Here is a 12,625-nt window from a genome sequence, read left to right as displayed (position 1 = left end):
ATACTACAGTTATTCCACACTTGAAAAACTCTGCTTGTTGTCACGTGAATAAATATTATTGCCTGATCTAAAATGTGTTACATTCAATTTGAAATACAGCATTTAGCCCAAAATGCCATTCAATTTCTTGAAGAAATTCTCTTCCAACTAACACCTTTAAATGATCTCAAACATTACCACCACCCTGAAATGCAAACACACTTAACTTAGTATTCTGACCACATAAAATATGCTTGGCTACTGCAGAAGACTCCTTGTGATTAACTACACTAACGTGGGATTTATTGTACCAATATGTTATTGTATTTTCAATGCTTTGTCATAAACCTACATAGAATTTTTTTGAAGTCTCAAGTGGTACAATAAATTACATGGTGGTTATTGCAGCTGAATATATGAATGCAATATTATGCGTTGCCCAATTCCTCAGCACATTTGCCTTGTACAGCATAGTAGCACGCCACAGAGCTTTTTCAGCTAAAAGATCCCTTAAGTGCTTTAGACAACTAAGACTAATTACTTCAATACTTGCTCAAATGAACTGCAAACACTACTGCTACTGAAAAAAATATATACATTTTTATGCTTGGGCTATCAAAAGCATGAGAAATAACAAGAGAAGCTAAAGTTAATGCCGACATGTTAAAACAAGATACTTATAAGTAAGATTCAGACTGATGGAAATACACTGAAAACAGACCAAAAGCAGCACAGTAAATCATAGGGAGTCAATATGACGCTGCCAAGTACTTTTGACTGGTAAGGGCAAGATGAATATCACATAGCTATTTGGACTATTAGGAGGTAAATCAACTTCCTGTACCTGGAAGAATGATAAAAGCAGATTTATTTTCTAAAAGCTTTTGAAAATGTGTATTTTGAATGATTATGTTTCTCACATTAAGATTCTCTTGGCGATATAATACTATGAAGAATGGTTGCATTATTTTGGACTACGCAAAGATCTTTTGATGGATATTGGGCATGCCCTCATAGAAAGTGGAGGTGAAACAGCCACTAGAGTAAAACCTCCCATCTGCCTCAGTGCAAATGATGACATTTTGAAATAAAATTGATGGTTGTTAAGCAGCAAGGTTCTGCCTTTGGTTGTGTGCATCCAGTGAGCTGTTGTTTAATAGACAAATCTAAACCATCAGAACCTGTGTAAGAGTAACTGGTCAGAAACCATTTCATTATGCTAATGCTTTGATCAAGTCGGGCAAACAAAGCAAGACACAAAGGTACTACAAAAAAACAAACTGATGGGATACTCCCAGTGTAAAACAAGGAAGCAGAGAAAACAGACCAAACAGGAGGACTAATCAAAGGATTAGGCATAAGAACATAAGACTTGCCATACTGGGTCAGACCAAAGGTCCAGCAATCCCAGTATCCCGTTTCCAACAGTGGCTAATCCAGGTCACAAGTACCTGGGCAGGTTCCCAAGAGGTAGACAGATTCCAAGCTGCTTATCCTATTTATTTATTTAACATATTTTTATACCGTTTTACCAATGAGACATTGACCAAAGCGGTTTACAACAATGTGATTATAACAAATCAACGTAAAATAACTTCTAAAATATAAAAATATAAATTTTAAAAAGAATAAAGAAATAAAGTAAAAATAAATTAAGTTTGAATAAAAATACAAATTTAAAATCATGATCAATAACTTAAAAATAAGTGAGTCAAAGGTTACAAGAATTGGCCATTACTTTTAAAAACTCAAAAGTGGGAAAATAGTTAAAGTAACAAAGAAACTTTCTCTCCTCAAACATGTTTCCACAGATTAATTTTCAATAACTTTAACTGAATTAACTAGTTGATTCTGAATTCCCAAACGCTTCAGAAAACAGATGGGTTTTTAACGCTTTCTTAAATTCCTTCCTGCAAGAGATTTGTCGTAGGGGACCTGGAAAAGCATTCCACAGGATAGGGCCAGCAGTGAATATCTGCAACTCCACCTTAATAATAGTTAATGGACTTTTCCTCCAGGAACTTGTCCAAACATTTTTTAAACTCAGCTACACTAATAGCTTTCACCACATCTTCTGGCAACAAATTCCAGAGCTTAATTATGCATTGAGTAAAAAAATATTTTTTATTAGTTGTAAATGTATTACCCAGTAACTTCCTTGTATGCCCCTGGTCTTTGTACTTCCAAAAGAGTAAATAACTGCAAAGTGAATCTCTGAGGGCAATCATATCAGGCAGGAGAAACATCTACAGATAAATCAATCCCACATCTGTCCCACATTTTTTTTTATAGGGCTCAAAGATGTGCTGACACACACATTCACAAAAAAAATGTATATCCAAGTCAAAATAATGCCAAAATCTACCAAATGTAAAATATACAAAAAATATTTTGTGACACAGACAGAATACAGAAACAAGCTACTGGATGAATGAGTCACTCATCCAACAGCCAAGGACGTCCTCCCTGGTGAAGATAAGAGTCCAATATGGAACAATCCTAAGTGTTACATATATTTTCCTCACAAAGCAATACATTTTTATTTATTTATTTATTTATTATTTTTATATACCGACATTCATCTCAATTGAGATATCACACCGGTTTACAATAAATTTGGCACATGTTTCGAAAAGCAAACACACAGAGGTGTTGGACATCTTTTGACTTCTATAAAATAGAAAGCATGATTAGCCCAAACTCACCATGTGACATTTTCCAGCTTGAATGAACACAGTTTTGCGTGCAACTGGGCATGTTCACATTGCAGATTACAATGCGACCCAACATTTATTTATTTATTTTATTTGTTTAGCATTTTTCTATACCGACCTTCATGGTTAAATACCATATCAAATCGGTTTACATCGAACAAGGGTAGATAACAGAAGGAACAACTTTTTATATTCAAGAAACAAAATACAAAAGCAATAAAAGACGAAAAGTTACATTTAACAAGGACTGTAAACTTGGAAGCTTAGGCAGCTGGAAGAAAAAGCCCGAAGAGGGTATTAAATTAGATTAAATACAAGAGAGACATAACATAATCCGGTCTAGTGTAAGTCCAATTATTAAAAGATGGACTAGAGCGAATGCGGTATTTAGAGAGATAGAGAGGTTTCATTGCTCTTGAGCGGGATCATCTAATGTGTGTCCGAGGGATCCGGGAAGGCTTGGCGGAACAGCCATGTTTTGAGTTTTTTCTTGAATGTTAGTAGGCACGGTTCCAGCCTGAGTTCTGCGGGGAGGTTGTTCCAGATGGCTGGGCCTGCTGTCGAAAAGGCTCGGTCCCTGGTTGAGGTGAGGCGCGTGACTTTAGTTGAAGGGGCTTGAAGCGCACCTTTGTAGATTTCTCTCATTGGTCTGTTGGAGGTATGGAGTTTGAAAGGGATTTCAAGATCAAGATGGAGGTGATTATGGATGGATGTGTGTATTAAAGATAGTGATTTGTGTAGGACTCTGTAGATGACTGGTAACCAGTGAAGGTTTCGGAGGATGGGGGTGATATGAACTCTCCGGTTGGTGCTGGTCAAAATTCTGGCTGCGGAGTTCTGTATCATCTGTAATGGCTTGGTGGTTGAGTTAGGTAGGCCAGTGAGTAGAGCGCTGCAGTAGTCTATTTTGGCAAATATCAGGGCTTGAAGGACTGTCCTAAAGTCATGGAAATATAGGAGAGGTTTGAGTCTTTTTAATATCTGTAGTCTGTGGAAGCAGTCTTTGATTGTGGTATTGATCATATTCTTTAGATTGAGGCGGTTGTCGAGTATTACCCCAAGATCTCTAACCTGAGTGTGGGTGAGGGGGTAGTTGTGGTGGGTCTGAGGTAGGAGGTTGTCTTGGTTGGAGGAAATGAGGAGGAGTTCGGTCTTAGCGGCGTTGAGAACCAAATTTAGACTGTTGAGGAGACTAGTGATAGATTGAAGGCAGTTGTTCCAGAGCGAGAGGGATTTATTAATAGATTCTGTTATTGGAATCAGAATCTGGACATCGTCTGCGTAAATGTAGTGAATAAGGTTGAGACTTGTTAACATTTGGCAAAGGGGGAGGAGGTAGATATTGAAAAGGGTGGGGGACAGAGAGGATCCTTGGGGTACGCCCAGAGAGGAATTAGTCGATGGAGATTCTTTATTGTTGATCTTGACCTTAAAGCTTCTATTACTAAGGAAACACTTGAACCAGTTGTGGACTGACCCTGAAATGCCTATGTCTGATAGGCGATTCAGGAGGATGGTGTGGTTGACTGTGTCAAAAGCCACCGAGATGTCCAGGAGGATTAGAAGAAAGGCGTGTCCTTTGTCCAGTCCCATGATGATATGGTCTGTTAGAGAGATGAGCAAGGTTTCTGTATTGCGTGATTTGCGGAAACCATATTGGGAAGGGTAAAGTATGTTGTAATCTTCTAAATATTCTGAGAGCTGGATATTAACCACTTTCTCTATAAGTTTGGCTAGGAAAGGTAGATTCGAGATGGGGCGGAAATTAGCAAGATTGCTGGGGTCTAAATTATGTTTCTTAAGGAGGGGTTTAAGAGAGGCGTTTTTTAGACTGTCTGGGTACAATCCTTGGGTTAAGCAGCAGTTTATGATGTTGGCCAGGGGTCCGGAGATTGTGTTAGGGATGAGGAGCAGTAGCTTGGAAGGTATGTTGTCTGTTGGGTGGCTGGATGGTTTCTGTCTCTTTAGGATGGATTCGATCTCTTTAGAGGAGGTTAATTCGAAGTTGTCGAATTTGGCTCCCTTAAACTTGTGGGTGTTAGCGAAAGAGTCGAGGGGGATGGTCTTGGTTGGAAGGAGTGCGAGCGTGTTTGAGATCTTCAGCTGAAAGAACAAGGCTAGCTCGTTTGCCTTGGATTGGGCCTGTTCGTCAGGTATCTACGGTGGTAGTGACTTTGTGATTTGGGAAACATATGAAAAAAGAGCTTTTGCGTCATATTGGAGATCATGGATTTTATTGGCGTAGTAATCTCTTTTTGATTTTTGAATTGATGTCCTGTAGAGATGTAAGGTTCCTCTGTATGATGAAAGAGTAGATGGGGAGGGGGCTTTGCGCCATTTGTTTTCTTTGTGACGTAGTTCTTGTTTTATCTGTTTGAGTTCGCTGGAGAACCAGGGTTGATTTCCTTTTTTTGTAGGGTTAATTAGTTTCGAGATTGATGGGCAAAGCTTGTTTGCTACCACTTCCGTAACCTTGTGCCAGGAGTGCACGGCTGTGTTGGAGTTGGATAGGTCTAGGTTTGTGAGTTCCTTGGAGAGCTGCTCACTGAGAGTGTCGGAAGCACATGGTTTCCTGAAATGAATGGAGGTGAGGTGCTGGGGGGTGGGTGGCTGTTTTTTTGTAGAGAGAGTGGTTGTTATCAGAAAGTGGTCTGACCAGGGAATAGGGGTACAAGCAGGTTCCATGGTGTTGGAGAAATTAGAGTTGATGAAGATAAGGTCCAGGGTGTGTCCTGCTTTGTGTGTGGGTTTGTTGACAATCTGGGTGAATCCCATTGCATTGAGGGCTGTGAGGAGGGCATCACAATTGGATGAGTGGGGGGCGGCATCAAAGTGTATGTTAAAGTCTCCCAAGATTATTGTATTATTACATGTGATAAAATTCCCAATGTGCGCTCCATTCGGTGCTGTGTGTGGAGCGCAGATAAAACATTTGGGATCATTCCAGTAACCCTGATGCAGGCAGAAGCCAAAACATGGCACATGTCAGATGAGGACCTCCATGGCTGTTAAGAGTGGCGATCTTTTCAGCCAGTGGCTTTTTTTTTTTTTTTATCCTGATTGTATCTGGATGCTGGGAAGTATTTTTGTAAATATGTTTCATAGTTTGTTTGTTTTTTTCACTTTGGAGCTCACACTTTTTTGTGGATGTGGAGAGTTTAAACACTACAAAACATTTTTAAAAACCCTTTATGCTATTGGGGTTGCTTTACGTCTTTATACACGATTACCATGTCCGTTACCTCTGCTGACAGACTATGCCAGGTATCCACCATCCTCTCGGTGAAGAAGCATTTCCTCATGCTTCCTCTGAGCCTCCCTTTCCTACAGCTTCATCTCATGAGTTAAATGCCTTACAATTTCTTTTTTTTTCAAGGAAAGCATTTTCTTTGTTTATTGAAGTCAGCTAAATATTCCCCCAAGGTCAATGCTGGGTGAGCAGGTGATTAGGGAACTGGGAATGGGGCGGCATTCAAAGCAATTACATGAGGTTCAACGCTACAAGGCAAATCATCCCTTCTCACATTCTTCCCTTTCATTTTTATCTTTGTACTTTATAATTTTAGTATTTGCATACATTATTTATATTCTGGCTTGCCTAGCATTTTGCTTATAATCTGCTTAATACATTGTGCTTTTATGTCATTTTGTAATAATTTTTGTAATTGATTTTTGCTTTAGCGGCATAGGATTTTGTCACAATGTGTTTAGTGTTGCTTTGATATGGCCCTCTGAGATAACTATAAATTTAAAATATGCATGACTTTAGTCATCTTGCCTTCAAAGCCTTGCTCCACACATCAGAACACAATATTAAGAAATCTAAGAATCTACCGTACAGTTTTGTTTTTTCTTCATTTGTCTCTCTATCAGTTTTCCCCAAGAGATTGCTGCGAGTTATTCACGTATTCATATTGGCAAAAGGCAAGAAGCCCCTTTGGAGGAGGAATCTTTCAGGACCCTCTCCTGGTCAGCATCTCCCAGGTACAACATCCTTTGTAACGCATCCAATCCTTGCCAACATCAACAGACAGCAGACCCAAATTTGCATAGTCTGAACAGCACTGCTGCCATGCTTGCTATAAAGTTCTAGTGCAGACCGCATTCATCCGATCGTGGAGTCCTCATTCACTCAATCTTTGATGGCAATGTTCACAGCACTACATATCTAATTAAATATAGGCGCTGTGTTTGCATGTGTGAGCACTGACCAGCATGAAGGGCTGTGACTTGTGGGGTGGAAGGAAATAGCTGCATCGCTTTGCTTTGGGTATATCTTTTGGGGTTATATAAAACCAAGAGATGTGTGGATTCTTGAGTAATATTTGCTTAAAGACTTGCTCTATGAGATGTTCTAGTTGAGCTCTATTGCAGTTATTTGTACTGTGTGACAATGTCTCTTAAATAAAGACAAAGTTCAAAAAAGGCCAGAGTACTAGGAGACTGCAATGAAATATTCCTTAAGAAATCCAGTTGTGAGCTCATAAAATCACATACCTGATCCATGTCCAAAGTAGTTTCGATCATTTCTTGAAACTTGGAGAAATCAACAATGAGATCGTTAAGAGGTGTTACAAAAACTGCCAGCAGCAACATCTGGTGAGTTCCTATCGAAGAAAGAAAATATTAAGTTGGACAGCAAGTATAACACATGAGCAGTAAAAGTTCCAGTTCAGATGTGACATGAAAAATTTTACTTAAGGGATAAGTAGGAGTCTACTAGTGCTCTCCTAGTATGGACACACAATGGAGAAATTACTTACCTGATCATTTTGTTTTCCTTAGTGTAGACAGATGGACTCAGGACCAGTGGATTTATGCTCCCCTGCCAGTAGATGGAGACGGAGTAAGCCTACATCATAGTATATATAGCCTTGTAGCCCTGCAGTGACCCTGGCCTGCCAGTATTCTCTTCAGAAGCAACTGGGGACAGACTAGCAAAAAACGTGATTAAAAACAGATAACCAGAACTGTACTCAACCAAAAATAAATACTGAACTCACTTAAGATTCTAGGTGCCCCAAGCTAGGGACTGGGTGAACACTTACTAGTAATCCCTTGGGACCCAGAGCCCCACAGGAGGACTATTGACACATTCAACAGCTGAGGGCGGGAAGCTGAGACCATCTGTCTACACTAAGGAAAATTAAATTATCAGGTAAGTAATTTCTTATTTCCTACTGTGATGGATTCAGGACCAGTGGGATGTACCAAAGCTACTCCCCAACAGGGTGGGAGGCTGCCCGCAGTCCAGTCAACATCGCATGTAAAAAGGCTGCATCCTCCCAGGCCTGCACATCCAGACGATAAAACCTGGAAAAAGTATGTAAGGAGGACCACGTCGCAGCTTGGCAGATATCAACAGGAGACAACAGACTAACCTCCACCCATGACACTGCCTGAGCCCTAGTGGAATGAGCCCTAACCTGAGTAGGCAATGGCTTTTCAGCATCCACATAAGTGGCCGTGACTACTTCCTTAATCCAATGAGCTATGGTAGCTCATGAAGCCGGAGCACCCTGCTTACTCACGCCATGGAGATCAAACAGGCAATCTGTCTTTCGAAAAGGTTCAGAGACCTCCAGATACCGCACAACAAGTCACTTGACATCCAAGGAGCTCAAGAGGCGATACTCCTCCACATCCCTGACCTTATCCAGGGATGGCAAGGAGATAGACTGATTCAAGTGAAAGTCTGAGACTACCTTGGGCATGAAGGTTGGAACAGTATGCAGCTGTAACGCCCCCAGAGTCACCCGAAGGAACGGCTCCCAGCAAAACAAGGCCTGCAGTTCAGAAATCCCTCAAGCAGAACATGTAGCCACCAGGAACACAGTCTTCAAGGTCAACAACCATAATGAAAGGCTTTGCAATGGTCGGAATATAGGGCCCGCCAAAAAGTCCAGAACCAAATTAAGACTCCTCAATGGAACCGGTAACCTCAAGGGAGGCCTAAGATGCATCACTCCCTTCATAAAATGGGCCACATCAAGATGAGACGACAAGGAAACACCATGCACCAGGCCTCTGAAACAGGCAAGAGCACCTTCAAGGAATTAAGGGCCAAGCCTTTATTCAATCCATCCTGCAGAAAATCCAGAATGAGAGGGATCTTAACTGAATGAGGAAGAACACCCAGCTCCTCACACCAGGCCTCAAAAACACTCCAAGCCTTCACATAAGCCAAAGAAGTAGAGAACTTAAGAGCGCAGAGTAAAGTGGCAATCACCACAGAGAATAACCACATTTTAACAGGCGAGTCCTCTCAAGGGCCAAACCGTAAGACAGAACAGTCAGATCCTCATGAAGAACCAATCCCTGCTGTAGTAGATCTACATGTGGCAAAAGATGGAGGGCCTCCATCAGGAGTCATCAAAATCTGCATACCATGGCCACCTGGGCCAGTCCAGCGCCACCAGCAGTACTAGCCCCCTGTTGCCTTCAATCTTGCCAATTATCCTGCCCAGCAAGGGCCATGGAGGAAAGGCATAAAGCAATCTGTCTTCGGCCAGACCTGTACAACAGCATCTATTCCCAGGGACCACGGATCTCTCCTGCAACTGTAGAATTGAGGAAATTTCGCATTTCGAGAAGTCGCCAGCAGTTCTAGGAACGGAAGGCCCCAGCGATCCACAATCAGTTGAAATGCTTCGGCTGACAACACAGTCTCCTGCGTCCAGATTCTCCCTGCTGAGAGTCTGCCCTTACGTTGTCTTTTCCTACAACGTAAGAGGCCAAGATCATTTGCAGATGGCTTTCCACCCATTCCATCAGCTGGTCTATTTCCTGTGACACTTGCTGGCTCTTTGTTCCTCCCTGGTGATTGATTATAGGCCACTGTCTTCGCGTTGTCCGACATCATGCAAACTGCTTGATTCCGCAGCCTGTGGCTGAACTGCAAGAATGCAAGCATACCGCCCAGGCCTCCAGGCGATTGATGTTCCAGCGGGACTCCTCGGTATTTCAACGGCCCTGGCCGTTAACTACAGACAGTGAGCCCCCCAACCGTGGAGACTCGCATTTGTCATGAGTACCAACTAGGCTAGAGATGCCAAGGGAACTCCCTTTCTCAGAAGATCCTCCTACAACCGCCACTGGAGGGGTGAGCAGATTTCCATCGGCAAGTGGAGCCAAACCGCATAATCCTGAGACTGTGGGTTCCAACGAGATAGACAGTGCTGAAGAGGACACATATGCGCCCTTGCCCATGACACTACTTCCAGGGTAGTCGCCATCAAGCCGAGTACCTGTAGGTAGGACAACACCATTGGGCATATGGAGTTCATCAACTGACGCACTTAAGACATCAATTTCTGGATCTGAACTTCCAGTAGGAAATTCTGTCTTGTCCCATGTCAAACCGGACCCCTAGATACTTCAACGACTAGGATGGCTAAAGATTGCTCTTGGTCAGGTTCACCACCCAACCGAGCACCTGCAATAAGAAGATCACCTTGTGTGTCACCAGGCAGCTCTCTTCCTGAGACTTGGCTTGAATTAGGTAGTCGTCCATACACTGGTGCACCAGAATTCCCTCTTTTTGCAAGGCCGCCACTACTACTCCATAATCTTGGAAAATGTCCTGGGAGCAGTGGCTAAACCAAAAGGCAGCTCCCGAAACTGCTAATGGCACCCCAACACTGCAAAGTGTAGAAAGCGTTAGCATTACAATCGGATGGGAATATGAAGGCAAACCTCTGACAGATCCAAGGAGGTCAGAAATTCCCCCGACTGTGCTGCTATTATCACAGAGCGTAAGATTTCCATTTGAAAATGAATCACCTTCAAGAGACAGTTGACCCTCTAGAGAACCAAGATGGGAATAAAGGAGCCCATCTTCTTGGGCACAACAAAATAAATTGAATATCACCCTATACTTTGAGACATGTGTACCGGAACCACAGCCCTCAGTCTGAGGAGTCCTGAGAAATACTGCAAAATTCCAGTGCACTCCCTTCATGTATCATCTTCAGGACCCACAGGTCAGACATGATCTTGATCCACCTCCAATAAAAGAGAGAGAGAGACATCCCCCTATTTCCTGTTCCAGAAGGTGGGTCAGAAAACCTTCATTGGAAAGCTCAGGAAGGTCCACTACCCGAGCCCGCTCCTCTCTTGGGCTGTCAGGGATGAAAGGACAGAGACCTTCCAAAGGCAGAGTCTGCTGAAAGGTCTTCCCTCTGTAGGGACGAAAACACCTGGAACCCTGGAAATAGCCCCTCATACCAAAGGGGCGCTGTAACTGTTTCTTATCCTCCGGCAACCAAGGAACCAGAGACTCGCCCCACTTACTAGCTAGTTTCTCCAACTCGCTCCCAAACAAGAGCGAGCCCTTAAAGGGCATCTTGGTAAGACTGGCTTTGGAAACTGTGTCAGCTGACCAAATTCACAACCAGAGTTGATGCCTGGCCGCTATCACTGAAGCCACTCCTCTGGCCAAGGTCCAGACCAAATTACAGTCTGCATTTCTAAAAAGGCGGCAGCAAGTTCCAAAACTGTCCTGGAAGTCCCTCCCGACTCATCAACTTCCTAAGAGAGAAGCAGACAAATCTCGCCACTAGGGCGCAAGAGGAGGCAATCTGTAAATTAATCGCCAGCACCTCAAAGGTTTGCTTAAAAAGTCTCAATCCTTCTATTATGTACATCCTTCAAGGCCACTCCTCCCTCTTCGGGGATAGTCATCCACTTAGAAACAGCACATACCAGAGCATCCACTTTGGGAAAAAGTTCTCTCACAGCTGGATCCAGGGGGTACAGGCCTTCCAATGTCTGACTCCCTTTAAAATTTGCCTCTGGGGCATCCCATTCCAGATGAATCAATTCCTAAATGGCATCCATCACAGGGAAAAAATAAGAGGCATTACGTAAGGAAACCAAAATGGGATTCTTCCTTGGCTCTGACATAGCATGCGAACCAGGGACACCCAGCTATTTCAAGGTCTGGGAAATCAGGGCCGGCAATTCATCTCTATGAAAGAACCGCAACATGGTTCGATACGGTTTTAGCCCTGGAGGAATTTCCCCATCTTCCACGGAATCAAGATCAACCTCATCATCGGTGCCATCCAGATTCCTGTCGGGAACACCCGCAGGGAGCACAGGCGAACCCCAGCGGGTAAGCATAGGACTGGACGAGGGAGGAGCCACCAGCTGAGGGGGGGGGGGTGGAAAGGAGGACTGCACCTGAAGAAAGGCTTGTAAGCCTTAAAAATATTCCACCCAAGAAAAAGCAGCCAGGTCCAGACCAAGCCCAGAATGAACTGGAGCTGGTCCCATAGAACTGCTCTTGCCAGCAGAGGAGCCAGTCAAGGGAGAACCAAAATCTGGCATCCCCCCATTCAAGGCCATGACCACCCCATCATCAGAATGTCAAGAGCCAGGCTTAGCAAAATCTGAGGAAGACAACTCTCCCTGAGCATCTGAGCAACGCTGACACAGGTTAAAAGCCAGGCCAGGCTAAGAAGGCCTAATATGACAGGCAACACAAAAAGGAAGAAGCTTAGGCTTCTTGCTTACCGGCACACCATCGCAGTGGTAAATGTGTTTTGGAACGGCTTGCGATAAAAAGAGAAATGCAGCTAAAAAATAAGCGCGACAAGGCGCGCGCACAATCTGTGCTCCCAAGTTAAGTGCATAAAAAAGTTTGTGAACATAAAAAGTGTGCCCAAAACAGAGCGTACAACGCGTGCGCAGAGCTGCCACACTGCGCACACCAATGGTCTATAGAGGGCAGTAGAACATGCACAAGAGATTGCGAGAAATGGCCGCTGTAGCCTACCACACTCATGTAAGAACAAAGCCCATGGGGCTTAAATCATTGGGGGCCGCTCAACCCACCCAGCTGCCCAGTTTTCCAATCCCAACGGGAGCAGGAACGACCATCAGTATGGCGCGCTGAGAACGGAGAAAGTCCTGAAACCCCTCTGTCTCTG

At 43.4% G+C, this 12,625-nt stretch overlaps 1 protein-coding gene across 1 annotated transcript in view; it reads right to left on the bottom strand.

Annotated features, from left to right (window-relative positions):
- The window catches only part of MSH2 (mutS homolog 2), a 231,687-nt gene that overhangs the window by 86,231 nt on the left and 132,831 nt on the right, over positions 1-12,625 (bottom strand). Inside the window, exon 8 of the mRNA XM_029593377.1 lies at positions 7,191-7,300. Within this exon, the coding sequence (XP_029449237.1) occupies positions 7,191-7,300 (110 nt within the window). The remainder of the gene's footprint in view (positions 1-7,190; positions 7,301-12,625) is intronic.

The sequence above is a fragment of the Rhinatrema bivittatum genome, chromosome 3 (assembly GCF_901001135.1).
Source record: "Rhinatrema bivittatum chromosome 3, aRhiBiv1.1, whole genome shotgun sequence".
Taxonomy (NCBI): domain Eukaryota; kingdom Metazoa; phylum Chordata; class Amphibia; order Gymnophiona; family Rhinatrematidae; genus Rhinatrema; species Rhinatrema bivittatum.
This window is presented reverse-complemented; position numbering and strand designations above follow the sequence as displayed.